At 36.2% G+C, this 24,356-nt stretch overlaps 1 protein-coding gene across 2 annotated transcripts; it reads left to right on the forward strand.

Moving 5' to 3' along the window:
- The first annotated feature begins 6,713 nt into the window (after positions 1-6,713).
- PLRG1 (pleiotropic regulator 1) lies at positions 6,714-23,413 on the forward strand. 2 transcript variants are annotated; one of them, XM_041739112.1, is made up of 16 exons: positions 6,809-6,848; positions 8,168-8,274; positions 8,564-8,635; positions 9,307-9,449; positions 10,178-10,231; positions 11,237-11,330; positions 11,544-11,631; positions 14,062-14,163; positions 15,153-15,245; positions 17,228-17,377; positions 17,466-17,567; positions 18,130-18,232; positions 18,961-19,069; positions 20,053-20,192; positions 20,890-21,083; positions 21,646-23,413. In XM_041739112.1, exons 4-16 carry the CDS (start codon positions 9,320-9,322, stop codon positions 21,703-21,705), a joined length of 1,419 nt encoding a protein of 472 aa, XP_041595046.1. In that variant the 5' UTR covers positions 6,809-6,848; positions 8,168-8,274; positions 8,564-8,635; positions 9,307-9,319; the 3' UTR covers positions 21,706-23,413. The 2 variants fall into 2 exon arrangements, with proteins under 2 accessions (XP_041595045.1, XP_041595046.1); XM_041739111.1 differs by lacking the exon at positions 8,564-8,635 and having other exon boundaries at positions 6,714-6,848.
- Positions 23,414-24,356: the final 943 nt, after the last annotated feature.

Here is a 24,356-nt window from a genome sequence, read left to right on the forward strand (position 1 = left end):
ACACTAATAAGAATAGTAAAATTTCAACTCATGCCTTATGCTCTGATAGACAAACCTCAAAAAGAAAATGTCACCTTCTTTTTGCTCTCGCTTCTTTCCACACTTTGTCTTTAGTAATATAAGTTAAAATGTTCAAAACACTGCTAAAATAATTAAGAGACCACAGATTCCTAAATCAAAATCATTATTATTGTGATTGGGCACATAATTAACATTTTATTTTTACATTACATTACTTATATTTTATAGAATATTATGTTGTTTATAAAGACAATGTTATTTTACCATTAGTGAAGCCTTCATACATATTTCAAATAGAGGCTCAGACACTAAATGTGGTCCATTTCCTATCATTATTTCCTGTAAGCCACCAAATTCCTGTCTCTCGTCTTTTTATTTATTTGTTGCAATCAGGATTAGCAACTCCTACAAGAATCAATGAGGAACTCAAAGTCAACAACACAAATCCCAGCAAGTGTGTTGCTTTGTAGTATTTTCTATGTGTGTATGTGTATTTGGTATGGAGGGTGAAACATTCTCATGACATTTAAAAAATAATTTTTTGAAAGATAGCAGGTTATCTGCTAAATCAGGAGAGTGTGTTTTCAATTGAAGTATGGTTGGCATATACTATAATATTAATTTCAAGTATGCAATATATTAACTCTACAATCATATACATGTTAGGAAATGCTCACCACAGTAACCACCTGTCACCATACAGCTATTATAGTATTATCGATTCTATTCCCTATATTGTACGTTTCATCCCCATGACTTAGTTTATAATGCAAGTTTGTGCCTCTTATTCCCTTCACCTATAAATCATGCTTGGAAGCAGATTCTTGATAATGGTATGAGACCCATGAAATTACTTTCTTCTCTTGCCTGCAGAGATTGCATTCCCAAATTCCTTTAACTCAAATATATAGAAGCAAAGTATTGAGTTTTAATTAAGTAAATTATTTCCCTGGATTTTTCCAAATTTGTGTACCATTAATTAGTACTGAGTAAATATTTTATTTTAAGATCAGCTTAGTTTTAATTTTTCTTAGAAGAATACATATCTGACCATAAAAGCAAATTATGTGTGTATTAATTAAAATAAGATGCGAGAACATTTCTCTTCAAAAAGTAACTGTGTAAAAGCTCATTTTAATGACCTGGATGGGGTCTTATGTTAATGATGTCAGATTCTTGCTGATTTGAAAAGATTGATATGAAAACATACAATTTTTTGAGGTAACATTATCAGATTATTACTTCATTTTCAAGCCCTAAAACTAGCAACAGAACCATTATTTAATTTTCAGAAGTTTGTTAATTTTCAAGTCTTTTCTGTCATGTAACAAAATCTTGTATAACATTAAAATGAAAATTCCTTTACAAAAAAAAACAAAAAAAAAAACAAAAAAAAAAAAGAAAATTCCTTTAAACTCCCACCTTTTTCTACTCTGGCATTCTTGCTATCATCAACAGGAAGGTGGAGGATGGAAACTACTAGAATGTATGTTCTATAGGAGTAGAGACTTAATGTTCATTTCACATATAGTTCTTGAAAGCCTTTTATGTGACAGGTAGTGTGCTAGAGGTTGGGGACACATTTGTGAGCAGGATCGATATAGCAGGCATTCAAAAAAAAAATTGTAGAATGAATGAGTGAACTAACCTTTACTGAAACATGCCTCAGAAGCCAAGTCCTGATAATCATTTATCTTACTTAATTCTTGAAACCATTAAGTTCTTTGGTGATGAAACTGAGGCTCTGAGAGGTTAAGTAAACTACCCAAGGCATACGGGTAGTAAATACCACCAGTACCAGGACTTGACCAGGACTGTCTGAGCCTACAGTCCATGCCCTCTGCCCATTATGCCATATTGCCCAACAAAATATAAACATTATAAAGAATCTACCAGTAGCATTTTGGTTTGTTTGTTGTTGTTATCTTGGCCAGCCCGTTGTCTTGGGGCTATACTGTCTTGGACTGGCACCCTCATTCTTAGCCTTTATTTGCACCCTGATATGTGGGTGTGGGTGTGGGTGTGGCTATTCATGTTTGTATGAAAGGCATAACCAGTGCAGTGATAACAACTGTGAGCTTTTTAAGTTCCAGGTCTTATTAGATATTTTTTTCCTACTGAGTTACATATAGCTACACTAACACTCAAAAGTGCCTAATATTACAAAGTAAATTATCATATTTTCAAAGAGAAAAATTTATTTGCGGATATTCTGCTTATAAAAATACATACTTTAAAAAATGTTGATGCTATTGGTGGAGGAGGAAGGGAGTACTATTTGTTCAGTTATATTTTCGGTCAATAGTGCAGTCAGTGTTCTTCCTATTAGCTGATATCGTTACATAAATCAAGGATAGTAAATCAGTGACAGAGATTACAGATAATCTGTCCTGCCTGGAAGCTCTGTGGCATGAAGGGCAGACATGTGGGTGCTGATCGTCAATGCACTAGATAAATAGAAACTTTTATTTTATTTTGGAATATTTTAGTACATGTATTTCACTATTTCTTGAATTAAACATATTTTCCATAAAAGGTACTCAGGATTGAATTAATGGCATAGCAGACATTTATTTTTGACTTTTCCAATCCAAGAATAACTGTCTATTTTCATTGATTCAGATCTTTTTTTGGGGGGGGTGTCCCTTAAATATTTTTCTAGGTTTTGCACATTTTTCTTGTTTTCCTGTTATAAATAAGATGATTCCTGCCATTATATTTTTTAACTGTGTATATGAGAGCTATTGAATACTTCATACTCCACTCTCTTAGTGAATTATCTTGTTGTTTCCAATAGTTTTTCCAGTTGATTTCTTCTTTGCTTGTTTGTTTTAGGTATGCAATCGTGTCATTTGCAAATATACGTAGCTTTACTTCCTTATTTCCCATGTTACACGGGTATTTCTTCTTTTGTCTAATCTCATGACTAGTATTTTCAGGAAAAATTAGGTGGGGATAATAATAGTGATAGCAAGAATTCTTGTTTTGTGGCTAAGAGAATGTTCCTAAAGTTTATCTAAAAACATAAAGCTAGCTTTTGATAGTTTTTTTTTTTTTTTTTTTTTTAATCTTAAAAGTGCCTAAATTACGGTGTAAAAGTTTCAAATAGGGCAGCCCTGGTGGTGCAGCAGTTTAGCGCCGCCTGCAGTCCAGGGCATGATCCTGGAGACCCTGGATCGAGTCCCCAGGTGGGCTCTCTGCATGGAGCCTGCTTCTCCCTCTGCCTGTGTCTCTGCTTCTCTCTCTCTCTCTGTCTCTATGAATAAATAAATAAAATCTTTTAAAAAAATAAATAAAAGTTTCAAATAATCAAAATGTCTTAATCCTCTTAATTACTGATGTCAGGAAGTTTTTCTGCTAAGTAAGCCGTTTTTAAAAAGATATATTTTTTAAAAAATAAAAAGATATATTTTTACAAATAAATTAGTATCTTTTAATTTAATGTCAGAACGAAACTAGATAGATAAAATGTGGTACTAACTTATCTAAATATAGTGGAGAATAATTCATTTTCAGAAAATTTATAATGATCAGAAAGACAGACTATCCTCATACAAGCAATTCTCTGCCTTACATACAGGAAAGGGTTAAGGTTAAATTAATTATTGTTGAAATAGTAGTATCTGTTCAGGAGTGAGCACACAATATACACACACAATACAATTACGTACAATATTTTTCACGACAGATTTAATACTTGCAACCCTACATCAAAATTAATGTCTCAGTACCTTCCATCCCCACGTTTAAGTGTCTACAACTTAACACCTTACTTATTCAATCATTCAACAAATATTAAAAGCCTACCAGTTTTGCAAGTTATCCAGATACGGGGTGTGTGATAATTTCACACCACACTCACCCCATATATCAATTGGGGAATACAGATAATTAAACAAATATTACCATCAAACATGGTAGTATACGAACTCAGCTGAGACAACTAGAAATGCCACACTGCTATTTTTTCTGTGTCAGCAAAAACACTGACACAGTTTTGCAAAACAGAAACAAGATAAATTATGAATCGTGATCATGTTCAATACGACACCTGTTTTTGTGACATGGGATGAGACTTCACAAAGTAGGAGCAAAAACTGAGATAAGCAACACTTCCCTCCTCTCTGTCACACATACACACCCTTAACTAAGATATTTATAACTGACAGTGCAGCTTTATTATGTCCTAGGCCTTTCCAGGCATTGATTGGAAAAATAGCTCCCTCACTGTCTCCTTTGGTTCCAGAAGCTGTTCTCTTAACTCTATTACTAGGAATCACTTGCTAACACTACCTCAGCATTTGGGCCCATTCTTAGCATTGTAATAAAGACCAAATCCTGGAAGAAATGCCCAAGTATTCTTTTTAACTGGTTCTGACCTTAGAAATCAAAAAAGAAATGATAACTTCCACCATCCCTCCCTTCTGAGTTAGAGAAGAACTACAAATTTCCTTAGTTCATAAGGAAAAGGACAGACTTTGTCAAACAAGTCTACAGAATATTGTATGAAAAGAGTAGTTAGTGTCTGCAGAGATTATATTTAGCCTTCTAAACTGAAAGAAACAAGAAGAAATAATATTCATCTTTTTATGAGTATAAAAATGAGAAAACACTTTTAATGAAAAACCTGATAAAAAGATGAAAAGGACACTAAATCTATAATCATGTGACCCCCTCCCCCCCTCACTTATTTAAGGACAAAGGACACAAGTATTTGAAACAGAATGAAGGGATCTCATATCCTGGAGAGTTTAAAAAAAAAAACAAAACCTAGATTAACTAATAAAAAGAGGCCCTTCCTTAAAATTTGTACTATTGGTTTCACACAAAGTTCATATTTACATTAATAAATTATTCACCATACTTTAGGTGGCAAACTCCTGTCCTTAGAAAGATAAGGGAAAGCCCTTATTAGGAAAATCCTCCTATCATCAGAAAGAGCAATGGTGACCTCTACTGCTGGAATAAGGCAGCTCTGAGTGTCCACCAGGACAGAGATTCTTAATCTTTCCAACGTCCTAGATTTTTTTAGGAATCCAAAGAAATCTATAGATTCTTTCACCAGATAATGAAACAAACAAAACTCAGATTCTGGTATAAATATAAAATTTTCATACAACATAGGTAATTCATAGATCCATGAGCTACATAATTGGGGAGCTCTATCTATCTAAAACTTTTGGGTGGATAATAGAATTCTACAGATTCAAGAGAACTTTTTAAAAGAAACATAGTCTAGTGCAATTTATCTCAACTATTACAACGTTTGATGAGTCTGGGTTTATACAATTTTTTCCTGGATGATTAACATGTTAACAGGCCCAACTAGACAGTTACTATATTGCCATAGATATATTAGAATCTTGTTTACATTTCTATAATTTCATCACTTTTAAAAATAGTATTCTTTTGTATAGTTATCACTATCTATGAGGAAGTTAAAATATGATGTAGGTTCCCAAGTACATATTGCACCATTACAGAATTTCTTTGTGAGGCCCACCACCAGTGGCTATTGCCGCAGAAACTCAGTAGGCCAAACTCACTCAAACTCAAACAGGATTGTATTCTCAAGTAGAAACATGACCTTAATGTTTTTGATTAATTAAGAATCAATGTACATCCAATGATATTAGCAATTCACATTGATATACTTTTGATAGGTTTTTATTTATTTATTCATGAGAGACACAGAGAGAGAGGCAGAGAAACAGGCAGAGGGAAAAGCAGGCTCCATCCCTGCAGGGAGCCTGATGATCAGGGACCCCAGGATCACCTGGGCCGAAGCTGATGCTCCCCCACTGAGCCCCCCAGGTGTCCCTCAATAAGATTTCTTCCCTCTCAAAGCCCATGCGGTATGCTCAGAGATCAGTGGAATTGATTAGCTTAAGGAAGAAGCAGGGCCAGTGAAATATTTGCCTATCGGATTTACAAATGTTCAACTCCTGTTTGCATAGAAAAGTAATGGGGCAGGCTTGATCGAAAACTGCATTTTACCTAAGACAAGACAATATAAAATACTGATACTTTGGCACCAGAATGTGCATAAATAAAAGTGGCTCAAGTCTTCAGTTGTGTCTTTCTTCCGCCAGCTTTGAAAAGCTGCCCTTTGATACTGTCGACGCCACCACGTTCATTAGCAGACTGGCTGAAAATCGTGCAGTTTTGAGAGATTAAAAAAAAAAAAATCTATGCAGCGTAAAAATAAATGTGGGGATTTGCCGTACAGGGCTAAAACAAAGATCTTTGCAGACTTTCTCAAATGCAAAGTGTTCCGCAATATTCGGCCACCAAGTGTTAGCGGGACAGCATCAGCGAGCACAGGTGCTCTTAGCAGCCGAGGCCGCAGCGGCGCCCACAGGCTTCCAGGCCGGGCAGCCCCGCGGCGCAGCGGGAGCCGAGACGTCAATCAGGGGAGCTGGACGCGGACCGGGATTCGCTCCCTCCAGACCCTCCCTAGAACGGACTCCTTGGGTTCGCTGGGAAAAAATAAAATTAAAGGATCAAGCTTGGGGAAACACAACGCAAACAACCACACCCCTGAACCGAACTACTTAAGTCTGAGCCGAAGGGTCTTCCAAGACCTCCTCCGGGACGCCGGCGAGCCCCGCCCACCTCGCCGAGGTCACGCCCCTCTGGAGAAAGCCCCGCCCCTCGATCCCAGAAGGCCGCGGGGCGGCCACCGCGCCTGCGTGGAGGCCTCACTTCCGGCGCCAGGGCGCTCGATTCCGGAAGGGACTGCGCGGCGGCGGCGGCGGCTTCTGTGTTGCTGACTGGCGTCCCTTGTCTGTTGGAGCGGCGAGTCACACGGCAGCATCATGGTCGAGGTAAGGTGGCGCTTGGTGCTGAGGGGTCGTTGGCTTCCGCGGTGTTTTTTCCTTGGCGGCGGGCGTGGGGGGGTGTTCGCGGTTTGGGGAGGATGGAGGCTGCGGAGCGGGGCTGTCTGGCCGAGGCCGGGTGGTCTCTGAAGGTTTCCAGGGGTAGAGGAAGGCCGGGTGGGAGCCCTGGCTGGACGTTACCCCCGGCCGCGAAGCCTGACTGAGTTTCCACGGTCCGTATTTGGCTCTTGAGCGTCCGGTCTCGGCCGGGCCCCCGGAGGCGCCGCGTCCGGCCCCGCGGGGTCCTCGCCTGCAGAGCAGCGTCAGGGGCTGTGTGTCCTGAGGCGGGCGGTCTTCCTCCAGCTCTGCCCCCAGGAAGACCTGCCATTTTGAAGTTTTGCATCAAACTGTTAGCCAGTCTTGCCCGTCTCATCTCAGAAATACTTCTGGAGCCTTGTCCAGACCCACTGCCTTCGCCTTAATTCAGATCCGGCGTCATCCTTCGTCTGCACGAGAGTGCATTAGCTCCCTGCTGGTGTTCTCGCTTCCATTTCTTCGCCCTCTGCAAAATTGATCTGTTTAAGATATAAGTTGATCGCGGTTTTTTTTTTTCTGCTTAAAATCCTTCGCTGGCCAGATGTCACTAGAGCAAAAGTGCAGACTGTTGCAGTGATCCTTTAAAAAAAAAAAAAATCCTTAACCTAATCTGCACCTTGTCTACCCTTGCAACCTCATCCCAGCCTCACAGTCCACCCTCCAGTGGAACATGCACAGTTCTCTTGCAGCTCCGGCCATCACTGCAGCCACCAAACCCCTGTGTACCTGGCATTTCCTCTCTGCCTGGATTGTTCTCACCTCTGCTCTGCAGGAGGCTGCATTTCTGCCTAAGGAATACCTCAGAGAGATCTTTCATAACTATCCTAGGTTCTTTCTCGGCTCGCTTCCTTCATAGCACTTGTCAAAGATGTGTTGCTTATTTTTTTGTTTTCTCTTGAGCACTGGGACCATGGCTGCCTTGTCATCATTCTTTTGTTAGCTTCTAGCACAGTGCCTGCCAGACACATAGTAGGAACTCAGTAAATACTTGTTTGAATCAATGGCTAAGCTCAGGCATCACTAATTGGTATACCTGGGGCTCTGGCCATTGAGGAGCTTCCTCCTCCTCTCTGACCTTGACTACTTCTATCGCTTGCTACAAATAGCTGTGGTGAGTGGTACAAAGCTTTTTACATATTTAAACGTGTAAAGTGTATGACTGCTTTGACTTAATTTAGGTTGTGGTATGTGTGATTTGTAGCTAGATATGTGATTCTGTTCTTTCTTTTTAGGAGGTACAGAAACATTCTGTGCACACACTTGTGTTCAGGTCATTGAAGAGAACCCATGACATGTTTGTAGCTGATAACGGAAAACCTGTGCCTTTGGATGAAGAGAGGTAGGTATTGTTCCTTTTCAGTTACTGGAATATGTAACTTCTAATGTTGGGGGAAGAGAGCAGGGAGAGGGGGAACCTTTAAAGCTTAGTGAGTGATACTAACACTCGTAGGATGTCTGTTCGGTAATGAATGGTGTTTGGGCATGATTTAAGCTGATTTAACTTTTTTTGGCCTTGTCTTTCACAATAAAAGCCCCATTAATTAATTGCATTTATAAATACCCAGTAATTAGGAGAGTCCCTTTTAGGTGTTTTATTTTATAATCAATCACTTTGTATGTGCTTTCAGCTTCCCGCTGCTCTCAGAGCCTTGCTGAGCTGAAATTGTACCTGGCCAGTACCTCTACTCCCATCTTTTCTCGTTAGTATGATGAAGATTTTTGAGTGGTGGCATATTTTTGGTTCTACATCTCCAGCTCCAGTCTGGGATTGCATTATGTGCAGTGTTCCTTCTTTGTCCTTTACCCTTCTTTTAAAATCTACTTAATTCCTAAGACAAGCATTTATATTTAATTTATTAAGTGAGCTGTTCTTAAGACTAATATAAGTGCATTTCTTTAAAAAATATTGAACTAATTAACTACTTTGATTAGTTCTAATTGGTCTTTTTAGATACATCCAGTAAAGGTTATGATAGAAGCTTTTACTGTGTTTTTATATTGACACATTTGAAGGCAAGTGTATTGACTGAGGTTTTTAAAAGGATATATTAGTTTCTATATGTTTTTAAATCAGACCCTTGGTAATTTATCATGAAAGGTTATATATTTATTGGTTAACAAATTAAAATGCTACTTAGACTTAATGGATGCTCTGTGGTGGATTGGGAACAAAAAAAGTGTGGAAATGCACTTGGAAATTCCAAGCTTTTTAAAATACTATTTAACTTTAAAAACTTCATAGAATTTTTTCTACATGATTAGGCAGACCTAAGCTATTTAAGTACTTGTGTTCTTGGCTGTCTATATTTCTTTTGGCTAATATATTTAAAGCACTCAAAGATACATTCTTATGTTCATAATTTTTAAATAGTCACAAACGGAAAATGGCAATCAAGCTGCGTAATGAGTATGGTCCTGTGTTGCACATGCCTACTTCGAAAGAAAATTTTAAAGAGAAATGTCCTCAGAATGCATCAGATTCGTATGGTCATAAGCAGTATCCTGCCAATCAAGGTGAGGATGTATTATCAGAAATGTCAGGACTTACATGTGAATTTTCAAAATGAAAAAATGAAATGTTTTAGTGCCCATCCCAGGAAAACTGAATAGTTTTAGTTTAGCTCTATTCAGTTTTTATGGTTCTATTCAGCCATACCCTATTGAACAACTATACCAGTATTATAACGGAAGTCTTGATTTCCTCATTGAAGTAGTGAGTTAAGATTATTGGTTGGTGGATTTTTTTTCTTATAGGAAATAAAAATGTGATAGAATAATACAGAAATTCTTAGGATGTACAGGTGGAGACTAAAGAAAAAATTTGTAACATACGGAAAGACCGTCTGTTTTGGCTGTCATTCAGAAAGGTGATTCTAAGCACTAAAATTGTAGTGAATAAAGATGATCTAAGATTCCTTTTTTTTTTAATCTAATATTCCACAGAAAAATCATTTGCATGGGAGAAAAACCAGAGTGGGGGTTGTTACTTGATAGGATGATCTCTCTCCACACCATTACAATTATACAAGCTTTCTTGACATCATATTAGCAAATGATCAAGGAAATAGGTGTGTACATGGTCCTCAGAAGTCAAAACAAAAGTCAATATATCTTGGTTCTGAGGTTTTGGTTTAGCTGGGAAAATTTGAGAAATTTAGTTGGTGACTTAGCATTCATTAAAAGATAATACTTGTATGTAAATTTGCCAATGATAATGATGATGATTCTTCTCCCTTTTAAAGGACAAGAAGTTGAATATTTGGTGACAGGTACACATCCATATCCACCAGGACCTGGTAAGCGAGCTATTACGTACTGAAAATATCTTCTGGTTGTTTCCATGAATGAACCAATACTATGATTCTAATTGCCTGTAAAATGCAAGATAAGCTCAGTACCCAGGCATCCAGGCATAGATGAAAGTTATTAACTCATATTCACTTTCATACCTGTTCATTCAGCAAACATTGTTAAGCACCTAGATTTTTCAGGTGCTGTGCTAGGAATTCAAAGACAGTAAGATTGTTCCAGGCTAATATAGAGATTAAACAGACATGTTATCACTAAACTTTCAAAAGTGAAAGAAAGGATCCCCAGTTTGGCGCCTGCCTTTGGCCCAGGGCGCGATCCTGGAGACCCGGGATCGAGTCCCACGTGGGGCTCCCGGTGCATGGAGCCTGCTTCTCCCTCTGCCTGTGTCTCTGCCCCTCTTCTCTCTCTCTCTGTGTGTGTGACTATCATAAATAAATAAAAATTAAAAAAAAAAAAAACAAAAAACAAAAGTGAAAGAAGTGTTAATATAGAAGCAAGTGTGATGGAAATGTCTATTAGCTGTCTGTGCATGTAGATGATTAGTACATAAATGGAGTGGCTAGTATAATGGAGTGTAGAACAAAAAGCTTAACATATCTAGGTTCTAGTAATTTTAGAAGACCGGATTTACCGTATTGAAAGTACAGGCAAATTGGTACTTCTTGTTTAGTGATTTACATTTATTCTTGAAAACAGTGTTTGGGAATTGCTTGATTTTTGTATCTGAAGGTAATATCCCAAGATGATAGAAATTTAACTTTACTGTGTTAGGTATGTTAATACCAAACTGCTTGTGATTAAATCAAATTTGAGTTATATGGTTTTAACTTCTATTTATTATTAAAAAGTTAGAAATAAAAGACACAAAATGAGAAATGTTTGTAATATGACTACCTAGAGATAATCATTTTTCTTCTTCCAGTATTTTATTTTAAACTGATATAAATGAAATCATAGCAACTAAAGGGAATTGATTTTTTTTTAAACAGGAGTTGCTTTGACAGCAGATACTAAGATCCAAAGAATGCCAAGTGAATCAGCTGCACAGTCCTTAGCTGTGGCATTACCTTCTTCTCAGACCAGGTATGAAGTATTATGCTTCATGAAGTATGAAGTATGTATGCAATTACAAAGATTTTGAAAGCATAATTTGTTCTTTACGTATTTTTCTCATTTTAAGATTTCTATATATGTGATATTTTATTTTATCATTGCTTACAAAAATTCAAAGAGTTGGTTCTGCACAAGACATGACTGGAGACAGTCACTTAGAATGTGATACATTTTTTGCCTCAGGGTTGATGCAAATCGTAGTGCACCTGCTGGAGGTGAATACCGACATCCAGGGACTTCTGACCGTTCACAGCCTGCAGGGATGACTTCAGTAAGTTTCTCTGTGTCAGATCACACTGCAGGTTTCTAACTTTTGGAACTTGTCTTATTTCCCTTTATCCCGAGTGTCTTAGGTTATATATTAAATAAATGAAAATTTTCTTTGCTTGTTGTTAAACAGCAGCTGAGTGAGCTAGTTAGTATTTCATAGCCCTAAAATTTAAGTTGCTTGTGATTTTGCATATTTTTTAGAATTTAAAATTCTAAATTGTGTCTGTTGCACATTGTATCTAATAACTATTTTGATGCAGATAGTGTGATGTTGCTCTTTATTACCCACTGTTAATAATACAAAGAATGGTATTCTCTAACTTATATTAGCATGTGTTAGATACGAAAATCTTTTTTTATTCAACTCTAAGTTGGTTTACACAATTTGAATTGAGTGCTTTAGTAATGTAATATTCACAGGCTGTACTAGTATCTTAAAAATGTTTAGAAATGTAGAAGTTTATCAATTGGTAAATAAATGCCAGTTAATGTCGTTACTGGTAAGAGTAATTATGAAACGAAAAACTTCAAGTACCTACTTTATTTTATTCTGCCACTTGAGTCACTGCAGGCTAAATGAGTGAATTTGTGGTCTTCCCACTACATTTCTTCTTTTGCATCTATTCACAAATCTCTGCCCATGGGTTTTTGCCTCCTTAGGAGGAGGTGAAATACAAGCTTCTTGAGGGCAGGAACTTTATGGACTTAAGTATTTTTTGGGTGGATGGCTGGTTGCTAACTGTTGATGGTACATCAGCCAGGATACCTCTTAAAATAATACTTAAACTTATCTCCAAAGACAAGGAAAACAAGGCAAAAATGAATTGTTGGGACTTTATCAAGATAAAAAGCTTTTGCACAGCAAAGGAAATAGTCAACAAAACCAGAAGACAACAGATGGAATGGGAGAAGATATTTGTAAATGATTTATCAGATAAAGAGCTAGTATTCCAAGATCTAGAAAGAACTTAGCAAACTCAACACCCAGAAAACCATTAATCCAGTCAAGAAATGGGCAGAAGACATCCACAGACATTTCTTCAGGGAAGACATACAAACAGCCAACAGGCACAAAAAAAATGCTCAACATCACTTGGCATCAGGGAAATAGAAATCAAAACCACAATGAGATACCGCCTCACAGCAGTCAGAATGGCTAGAATTAAAAGTCAGGAAATGACAGATGTTGGCAAGGCTGTGGAGACAGGGATGCCGGTAGGAATGCAAGCTGGTGCAGCCACTCCAGAAAAACTTTAGAGGTCCCTCAAAAAGTTAAAAATTGAGCTATTTTAAGACCCAGCAGTTGCAGTACTAGGTAAATACCCCCAAAATACAACTGTAGTGATCCAAAGGGGCACCTGCGCCCTTTGTTTATAGCAGCAGCGTCTACAATAGCCAAACTATGGAAAAAGCCCAGGTGTCCATTGACAGATGAGTGGGTAAAGAAGATGTGGTATATGTACAATCGAATATTACTCAGCCACCAAAAAAATGAAATCTCATTTGCAATGATGTGGATGGAATGAGAGGGTTTTACATTAAGCAAAATAAGTCAGAGAAAGACAGTTATATGATCTTGCTCATATATGGAATTTAAGAAATAAAAGATCATAGGGGAAAGGAGGGAAAATAGAGTAAGATGTTACCAGAGAGGGAGATAAACCATAAGGGACTCTGAATCACAAGAAACAAACTGATCGTTGCTGGAAGGGAGGAGGGCAACTGGGTGATGGGCATTAAGGAGGGCACAGATGTAATGTGCACTGGGTGCTGTATACAACTGATAAATCACTGAACTCTGTTTCTGAAATTAGTAATACACCATATATTAATTAATTGAATTTTAATAAAAAATGAAAGTATTAAATATTTTTTTGGAAGCTAATTAGTTTCTCTTTTTGCTATTAAGTTGAGATAATGTTAAAATACAACAATGAAAGGCAGTGACAATCCACTTAAAATTACTCAAATAATAATAGGAGCTTACATAGAGCATTTACAGAGTGTAACAATATTTTTACAGTAATTGTCTGAGGTAGGCAGTGTTATTTCCATTTTACAAAGCAAGCACAGAGGTTATGTAAGTTTTACTAGTCAGCTAGTAATTAGCAGAGCAGGGTTTATGAACCCATACACAATGTTATGTGCTCTTATGAACCCATGCACAATGTTATGTTATGTACTGTTCAGCCTCTGAGATTTTTTTTTTATTTTTACAATTAAAGTTAACATACAGAAGATAACAGTTCTGATTAGAAGTCTTAGTTATGCAAACATTTTCTAGTGATTCAAACATTTTAACTGTCTTTTCCTCTTCAATTAAGGGAAAAAAAACCCTCATAAATCCCCTTTTTGAGTTTTTCTTTTTAGAATTAACACACAGAGTTAGGTATGATGCCTTTAACAGTAACATAATCTGTTCTATTTGTAGGCAGTTATGGAGGCTGGCAACGCTAAGAACTCTGCACTGATGGCTAAAAAAGCCCCTACAATGCCCAAACCCCAGTGGCACCCACCATGGAAACTCTACAGGGTGAGTGAATCTGTATGTTATTCCATTACAGGAATGATGATTGCTTTCCAGTTACTAAGAGCCAAGGAATAGAATCAGGAGGAAAAGGATTGAATATAAGAACTGATAAAGTGATCTGAGATGGGTTGGGGGGAAGGTATCAGGCAGTCTTAAAAGACGTGAAGACTTAAGTAAAAGCTATGTGTGTGTTTCCTATATAAAATATTGACAGAAAGCTATTAAACATGGAGAACAGATGAAATAATTTTTCTACATGTTTGAAGTGTTTAATATGAATCCCAGGAGGAAAAATAACATATAATGCTATTTCTTTAGCCCTACTGATTATCTTTTTAATTATAGTAAATTAAAGTGATTCAAAATATACCAGATCTAAAATGAAATGTATGTAGTAGGAAAACTATAGCTATACATAATTAAATATATGTATTAAATTTTAGTTTTCTAATTATACACTAAAGTAGACTTTCTTTTGGTATACCAACCTAATAAATTTTAATAGATGTATAAATTTGGGTAATCACTTCTTTATACACTCAGTATAAAGAAGTTCCTTCAGCTCAAAAAACTCCTGTGCTATTATTTTATACTTATAACTTTTCCTACCCCTGGCAGCTGTTCGTTTGTTTTTCATACTATTTTTGTGGGATTTTTTTCAATTTTGTTATGTAATGGAATTATACAGTATATACATTTTAATACTGACTTCCTTCCTTAGCTTAATGCCTTTGAGGGCCCTCCAAGTTGTTTTTATATATTCCTCTTATTTGCTGAGTAAATATTCCATTGTATAGGTATATCATAGCTTGTATGTGTATTTACTGTGATTGAAGGTAATGTATAATTTTAAAATCTAAGTGTCAAATAATTTTATAAATGTATTTGAAGATATGAGGAGGGGCTCTTCAAACTTGACTTATATGTAATGAGATGAAGTTGAACAAACTAGTGTAATGAGTCCACCCGTTCTATGTTTTTGTTTTATACAGGTGATCAGTGGACATCTTGGCTGGGTTCGCTGTATTGCTGTGGAACCTGGAAATCAGTGGTTTGTAACTGGATCTGCTGACAGAACTATAAAGGTAATAGGAAGGAGGAAGAAAAAAATACAACTTTGTATTTACTACGTAATTTTAATCTTTTATTTCTGAGGTGGGAATTGCTGTTGTAGTTTCTCTGATTTCTGAGACCTGAGTATGGAGTAAAATTTATTATCTTTATCAATTCAGTGTTCCAATTAAATATGTTTGAAAAGTGGTATTTAAATAACAGGCTTTTCCAAACCGAACATACTACCACTAATTTCTTGATATTTTATCTCCTCTGGCTATAAACTTAAAGCTTACTCATATATAAAAAATGTGGAAAATATAGAAAAGTACAAAAGAATACAGACCCATATGTAATTGAACACTGTCAGATAATTTGAACAAATTTCTTTTTAGTACTTACTTCCATGCATATGTGTCATTACATTTCCTTCTGAGCTTTCTTCCTTGTGTATAAATGTGTATCTTTAAAAAAATCATGATGGGGGTGTCTGGATGGTATAGTCAGTTAAGCGACTGATTCTTGGCTTCAGCTCAGGTTGTGATCTCAGGGTTATGAGATCAGGCCCTGCATCGGGCTCTGCACTCAGCGCCGTACCTGCTTAAGGCTCCCTCCTCCTCCTTTTGCTGTCCTCCCCACCCCCCATCCCCATGCACATGTGCACTCTCTCAAATCTTAAAAAAAATACATAAATAAAAATTCTTGAATGTTATATAATTTTGTACTCTGCTTTTTTTCCACTTAACATATCAGAGGCATATTTTTGTGAAAAAATGAACATCTTTTTAAATGGTTTCACAATCTATCAGATATTCTATAATCTATTTTCCTATTGGTAGACATCAAAGTTTTTAGTTTCTTGGTGTTCACTATCACAAGTAATGCTATATAATTTTTGTGCCTAAAGCTTTTTGCCATATTTTAAATGATTTTGTTGGACAGATCCCCAGTAATGGAATTAATGGGTCCAAGATTTTTGTAATTGACACCCAAAGTACAAATATTTTCCAAAATGGGTGACTTGATATTTGCAGTGTATTACAGGATCCTTTTTTAACACACTGATTGTGTATCTTTAAAAATATCTGTGGGGATCCCTGGGTGGCTCAGCATTTAGCGCTGCCTTCAGGCTGGGTGGGGTGTGATCCTAGAGATCCGGGATCGAGTCCCACATCAGGCTCCCTGCATGGGGAGCCTGCTTCTCCCTCTGCCTGTGTCTCTGCCTCTCTCTATCTCTCAAGAATAAATAAATAAAATAAATAAATAAATAATAAACAAAATATCTATCTACTCACGTTAAGCAGAAATGGTTACCTAATCTTCTAAAAACTGCACAAAAAAAATTTATAGTGGGATTCCTAGTAAAGCTATTAAGTTTTTTCAACATGTATGTATTTTTTATTGAGGTATAATTGATATACAATATTATTGGTTTTAGATATACAATGTAATGATACAATATATTGGTATATTGTGAAATCACCACAATAAATCTAGTTAATGTCTATCACCATACGTAGTTACAGAATTTTTTTCCTTATAGTGAGAATTTTTAAATGTTGAGTGCAGTAGTATTAACTGTAGTTGCCAGGCTGAACATTATATCTCCATGACTTACCTATTTCATAACTGGAAGTTTGCACTTTTGACTCTCTTTTAACTCATTTCCCCCACTCCCACCCCCACCTCTGGCAACCACTGATCTGTTCTCTGTATCTGTGAGCTTGGTTTTTATTTTTATTTGTTTATAGAGTTCACATACCAGTAAAATCACCTAGTATTTGTCTTTCTCAGTCTGACTTGTCACTTATTATAAATATTTTCCCAGTTTGAACATGCTTTTTAATTCTGTGTTTTCCCTGCTTAACAGAGGAGATCATGGGAGATTGTTTTGCAAATTTTAAAATTTTTCTATGTTTACAACTTTCACTTTTTGAACACTTAATTTTAACATTAAGATTCTAAAAATTTGCTTTGGAATAATGAAGAAAAATTAAATATTTTTTGATTGCAGATCTGGGACTTAGCTAGTGGCAAATTAAAACTGTCATTAACTGGGCACATCAGTACAGTGCGCGGTGTGATAGTAAGCACGCGGAGCCCTTACCTGTTTTCCTGTGGAGAAGACAAACAAGTCAAATGCTGGGATCTTGAATATAATAAGGTGAGCTTAGAGTTAAGGATTTAAAACATAGTGAATCACTGTTTTTCTTTATAATTATAGAGATTTTAACTTTCCCCTTTATGTTTAGGTTATAAGACACTATCATGGACATCTAAGTGCAGTGTATGGTTTGGATTTGCACCCAACAATTGATGTGCTGGTAACCTGTAGTCGAGATTCAACTGCACGGGTAAGTGGAATAGAGTTTTGTGTTTATTTGTAAGTATATCGCATCTTATTTGGTAATGGAGTCATATATTTGTAAATATGTTGCATGCATATTTGGTAATAGAGTTATGCATTTACTTATTAGAGAATTAAAGATAGTTGCCTTGACTAGCAATAGCCTGGTCTCTGTTTCTTGGCTCATGTGTTTTTCCACCTTCATTTTCAGTTCTGTGGCCTCATGTTTATCACTGGGAGTGCCCTGCTTCTGAAATGGGACACTCACATGTTCCTTTCCATCACTACAACATTTTCCATTAGCTTTTTCCTTCAGTAGTCTTATTGTACCCATTCTTACACTTTTAGTACCCTGATCCTTTAGTTTTTTGGGTCTTTTTTTTTCCTGTCAGCTGCCTTCTATCTATATTCCCCAGCCAGCTTACAGATCATAATCTTTCTTTTAAACAATTTTTCATTACATTCAGACACAGTTGTCTAGTAAATTCCCAGCCTTGAATTGGTTCACTTACCTGTCTGAGATATGAATGCTTATTTTTTCTGACAGTGTGTCCCTTGTGTTTTTATAGATTTGGGATGTGAGAACTAAAGCCAGTGTACACACATTATCTGGACATACAAATGCAGTTGCTACAGTGAGATGTCAAGCTGCAGAACCACAAATTATTACTGGTATGATTGATATTTTTTAAGTTTACAGTATATTTGATTATAAATGCATTATGATTATACATATACTCTTCATATTCACTATGACTCTTCATTTTTGTAGATACATTGTTTCTGTGCATATATGAAACTTACTGTGGTAACATTTCATTTGGTTTTTATTTCATCCCCTTTACATATCATAGAATGTATCATACACAGTATCATGTGATGTCTGACTAGAAAATAGTGCTGTTAGATACATTCAGACATTGTTTCATAGTGTCAAAATTACTTGTTTAGGAAATTGAAGTCAAAAGACAAAATAGAGACCAATAACCTTTAGAGCTAGTTTGAGTTTGGTTTTGCTTATATAGTAAGATTAATAATACACCTTCACTCTGAGACCAGAAAATAATTTCTTTACTTGATGTAGTTTGTTAATTAAGAATCGTTCAGGTTTTTCCTTCTCCCTCCCCTCCAAGGAGTAACTTCATATATTTGCTTTATTTGTTACTCACATTTGTTCCAGCTGTTCACTGGACAATGCTTCAAGTATTTACTGCATTTTTTTAAGAATTAAATGTAAAACCAACCTAAAAGTTTAGAACTGTAAAGTAATTAGGCAGGAGTTAGTATGACTTTCATTTAATATATATATGTCTACAGAAGACTGATTCATACATTGTTGTGTTTAATTTTTGCATTATTTGTCCTGATGTGTATTTTGTGGATGCGTATTTTTGTTATAGGAAGTCATGATACTACAATACGATTATGGGATTTGGTGGCTGGAAAAACAAGAGTCACATTAACAAACCACAAAAAATCGGTCAGGGCTGTGGTTTTACATCCAAGACAGTAAGTGTATTTTCCTAATTAGCTTTTCTTTTTTTCTTCAATTTTTAGTATAAATATGGAAATACCAGCATTATTACTACCTGGTAGTCGTTTAGCCACTGTTATTTCCAGGCCTGTGCCACTTACAAACATGGATTTCTTTCATTTTTCCTGTATAGTAGTTTGCTTCATGACCTATATATATATATATGATGAAGAAAATTTTCTGCAAGGTGAAAGATGTTAGTGTCAGATGAGACAATATAAATAAATCATGGCTAAAAGCTGCACGTCAAAGTAGAGGCTTTTGATTTAATGTTTAGTAGAAGATGGATTTAATGTTTTGACAGAAACGTTTATACTGAGATGTACATAGAATAGTTTAATTCATAAAGGAGGAAATAATATACATAGAAAAAAAAATAGTAGGACCCGTGAACACACAGGGTGTCCATAGAGGTGGAGCATAATATCACAGCCTGTCTCCTATATCACATCACCCTGACGCTTTTCTCGTCACATTGATATTTCTGTCTACCCCCTCCCCCTTATCCATTATTTCCTCCCTCCTTCCTCCCTTTTTCTGTCTTCCTTACTCCCTTTCTTCCTCTCCTCCATTTCCTTTTTATCTCTCTTCCTCTTGCCCTCTGTTTCTTTTCTTCTTTTTCGTTCTTCCTGTAGTCCCCTTATCTCCCTCTCTTGCTCTGTCCAAAATAGCTTCATAACCCCTTGCCCTTAAAATGAATTTAGGGGTTTGTACATTTATTGCTTTAGCTTAGTGTAGAGCACTGGGGAAATGAAAAACATTAATCTAGGACATTTAAATAATTTGAAGATCTGATTCGACTTGGAATAAATGTCTTTGTATTTTTTACCTCGTGGTATGACAAATAATATTTTGCTACAACTATAGATCCATAAGCACACGTATAGAATACAACTGTAAAAGGCTTTTTTGAATTCTTTATTTTATTTAACTTGATCTCCTTTTCATCTTATTTCAGTTATACGTTTGCATCTGGCTCCCCAGATAATATAAAACAGTGGAAATTCCCTGATGGAAGTTTTATTCAAAACCTTTCTGGTCATAATGCTATTATTAATACATTGACAGTGAATTCTGATGGAGTGCTTGTTTCTGGAGGTAAAATAAGATTTTAATAATAAATATGTTTTAGCCTGTCATTTTTTCCTTTAGTAAATGAGTAAACACTTTAAAATTTCTAAGTCATCCCACCTAAGTATTACAACAGAACTTGCCTGAGTAGTGTGTTTTTGGATGTTGTTCATATATGTGTTTATGCATACATGTAATACATGCGGCTTATTTCATAGTTTAGTTTTCTTTGAGTTCTTACATGATAAATCTAACATATTCATGCTGGGAATTACCTAAATCTTGGTTGTGTATTCTGGAATGAGGCATCGTTTTGTGGTGCTTTTTGGGCTCTACAATTACTGAATTAAGCACAAATGAAAGTAGGCACACCAATATTAAGAGAAGCTTTAGTGCCTGTGTCGTCTTTTTTTTTTTTTTTTTAAGATTTTATTTATTTATTCATGAGAGACAGAGAGAGGCAGAGACACAGGCAGAGGGAGAAGCAGGCAAGCTCCATGCAGGGAGCCTGACACGGAACTCTATCCCAGGTCTCCAGGATCACGTTCTGGGTTGAAGGTGGTGCTAAACCATTGAGCCACCCGAGCTGCCCAGTGCCTGTGTCTTGTATTATAACTTTATTTAATCTTTGTTGTCACGGTGCTTGACTCCTAGATGGTGCTTAAATGTTTGTCAAGCAGAATTGTTCAAGGATACCAAGTTTAATTAGATTTTTTCCTTTAAGCTGACAATGGCACTATGCATCTTTGGGACTGGAGAACTGGCTACAATTTCCAGAGAGTTCATGCAGCTGTGCAGCCCGGATCTTTGGACAGTGAATCAGGAATATTTGCTTGTGCTTTTGATCAATCAGAAAGTCGGTTACTAACAGCTGAAGCTGATAAAACGATTAAAGTGTATAAAGAGGATGATACTGCGGTAAGTTCTCTATTTCACATGCATTTTGAAGTAAAATAAATCAACCATACCATAATTTTGTGAGTGCTTTTCTCATTTTAAAGATACTGAAATTTTCAGAAGGGAAAATCTTTATAGTATTGAAGTATTTATCATCTCCAGTAGTATCTGCTCCTAGATTTCTATATTAGTCCCATTGATACCAGCGAATCCATAAATTGTTTTAATTTTATCCCTACTTACTATAGTTATTGGGAAAATCTTACATCGAGAATAATCACAAATAAATTGCTATACAAATTAATTCTAAAATCATAAGCTTTGGTATTACTAGGTTACCTAAGTAGCAATTTTATTCGAGATGAAAAACCACGAACTGAATTTGTAGTGAACCCATTCATCCTTTATTAGATTCAGATAATGTCACTAGTTTGTCAGCTATTCCTAAAATTGTTAAAGAACTGCTAAATATGTAATGTCAGCCAATGTAATTTAGAACAGATGCCTTATTTTGTTAGAGAGTTATTAATATAAAGCAAATTAATAATACTTTGTTTTAACTTATTTAATTTTCTGTTTCCAGACAGAAGAAACTCATCCAGTCAGCTGGAAGCCAGAAATTATCAAGAGAAAGAGATTTTAATATGGCATTTTCTTCATGGTGGCTCCCATTTTTTGTTGTTGTTGTTTTTAAAGAATAAGCTTGGTGTTGATGAGGATATCCAGTCGTTTTGTGTTCTGGCTAGGAATATAAAGCAGAAACTCACATGCTTAAATGATTCCTGCTTCATATTTTACAGTAAACTGCCCCTCCCTCCTGTTTTTTTTTTCCAAAATAAAAAATTGAGGTCCTAGGAAGTAAGATGCAGGTATCAAGCATATGGAGGTTTGTTGAACATAACTATCCTAAAGATAGAATATTTTGTCAGTTTTATTAAAAGATACCTTTTTAAAAAATACTTAAAAAACTGCTTACTATAATAAGGACTTGTTTCAAGGGAGCAGTTGCATTTGGGTTTTATTTTTATTTTTTTTAGTTTAAAAACTAGTATCTGTGACTAATAATGGGGATTAAGGGATTGAAGTCTTACTTTTGTATGTTTATTCCAGAAACAGTTTTTGAGTGCATGTTCTACAAAGTTCTGCACTATTGAATATACTTCAGGAAATAGACTAAGATGAATCTGTCCTCCAAGACCCTAGTTAGTGTATTACAGAATGCTGTATTGGAGTCCCACAGAGGAAAAGACCATCACTCTTTTCCAGAGAGCATTGTGGAAGACTTCGTAGAGTCGGGTATTTGAGCTGAGCCTTGAGAGGCCAGAGAGGGAAACTAGTATTCTAAGATGGGGCATACAGTGAATGAAACCAGACTTGTGAAACTAGGATGTGTTCTAGGAGCAAAGAATTGTCTGCTGCAGTTGAGTAATGAGTACAGCTGGTGGAGGAGAAAGCTCATGTTTGGAGTTCAATTTTATCCAACAAGCAGTTAGATACCAACATAGGTATCAAAACCTGAAGAAATTAATAAGATACCACTGGTGGTATTTGAAGCTGTGGCATGGGCTGCAGTCTTTTGAAGGCTTTCTGGAAAAGTGTTATTTAAGTTTCTGATACCTGTTCCCTGTAAATATGAGTTTTCTAAACCCTGCCCTTAGGATCCTGACTCCCCATCAGTCAAGAAAATTTGTCCACCTTCTCTTTCTGTAGGTAGGAAACACTTACAAGAACAATTGATGATAGATTTTTTTTTTCTAATTAAAAATCACACCATAAGATTGAATAAACCTTTCTAAATTATACATATCCCATCTTGCATGCTATAGGTGGGAGGATAATTTTATAACCTTTAAAGGGGGGGGTTCAGAGTATATTGAAAATGCTCAAACCATTTGGCAAACTTCATTAAAAAGATTAGGAAAATGCCAATAGGAATAATCTGACAAGTGTACACAAGTTTACTGTACCTTTGCTCTTCAATGAAACTAGCTCAGATGTCCTGTCAATAAGGGACTAATTTAATAGATTATGGTACCTTCATGCAAGTTATTTCTATCCATTAAGAGTGAGAAAGGTCTCTGGACTAATAAGATGTCCAAACTTTACTCTTAGGTTAAAAAAAGTTGTGGAAGCATTTTTTCTTTTTTTTTTTTTGTAGAATAACTTGTTAATGCTATATATATATATATATATATATAAATAATGGAATAGTAATACGACATTGTTACCAGTGGCTTTGTGAGGGAGTAAAATTGTGGGAGAACTTTCATGATTGGCTTTATATATTTCTATAATGTTTTAATTTTCTATAAGCATGTATTTTATAAACTTAAATAAAGAAAAATCCACTACACTTGCATCACTGAGAGATTCTCCTATACCTTCTAACAGGAGAAAAATAGAGGTGGATACGGTCCCATCCCTAAAGGCCAAGAAGAAATGACTGCTAGTACAAGGAGGTGAGAAAGCTATCCTGCCTAGGATTAGATGTATGGAATTCTGAATAGCATGTAAGATAAGAAGTCCATTTCCCTGTTTCTGCTATCATGGTGTTCTCAAATCCTCTTGCAGAAATTTGATCTACCACATGGGTTCATGAACCCCATGGAATTTTAGGCAGAATTTCATGCATGTGCTCTTTTGTTTTACCTACTCGACAGAATCCCAGCCCAGGATACACCCAGGTCTCTGGCAGTGCCTATCTTACGTACAGCTGAGCTGTGGAATGTTACCGAAGGACAGCAGCTGTGCCAACTGAACTATTTCATTTACAACCACATACCTCAAGTAGACCATTAACAGTGGTCATGACACACCTTCCTATAGTTCATGCTTTCTGCCTCCTGTTGCAAAGGATGAGCTCTGCCCACCTCAGAACAATTTCAGATGTACAGCATCACGAGACCTAATGCTCCCTTCTAACTATGCACTTACTTACTCTCTTTTATAGCCGAACTCCCTGAGTTTTCATAACTTCCCATGTTCCTCACTTCCCATTCTCTCAACTGACTCCGGTCCCCAAATAATCAAATCTGTTAAACATTCTTAGAGAAATGGAAGAAATCTAAGTAGCATGAAGGAGTTGACAGGAGATAGGTAAAAAAGATACAGAGTAAGCCTGAATAGTGATGGGGGGGGGCATAAAAAGTAGAAACTAGATAAACCAATTAAATACAAGAATCATACATATCCTAACAAAAGCAAAAGGGGAGACGAGACAATTCTGTCCAATTCCATGCCATTATATTTAAAAAGCGAAAGAATGGTTAATTTCAAGTAAAAATATATGGCTGA

The sequence above is a fragment of the Vulpes lagopus genome, chromosome 23, assembly GCF_018345385.1.
Source record: "Vulpes lagopus strain Blue_001 chromosome 23, ASM1834538v1, whole genome shotgun sequence".
Taxonomy (NCBI): Eukaryota; Metazoa; Chordata; class Mammalia; order Carnivora; family Canidae; genus Vulpes; species Vulpes lagopus.

Coding starts and splice junctions, on each gene's coding strand:
- PLRG1 (XM_041739111.1), top strand. Junction 14,164..15,152: donor CACCATGGAAACTCTACAGG/GTGAGTGAATCT, acceptor TGTTTTATACAG/GTGATCAGTGGACATCTTGG. Junction 19,070..20,052: donor GTGGTTTTACATCCAAGACA/GTAAGTGTATTT, acceptor ATCTTATTTCAG/TTATACGTTTGCATCTGGCT.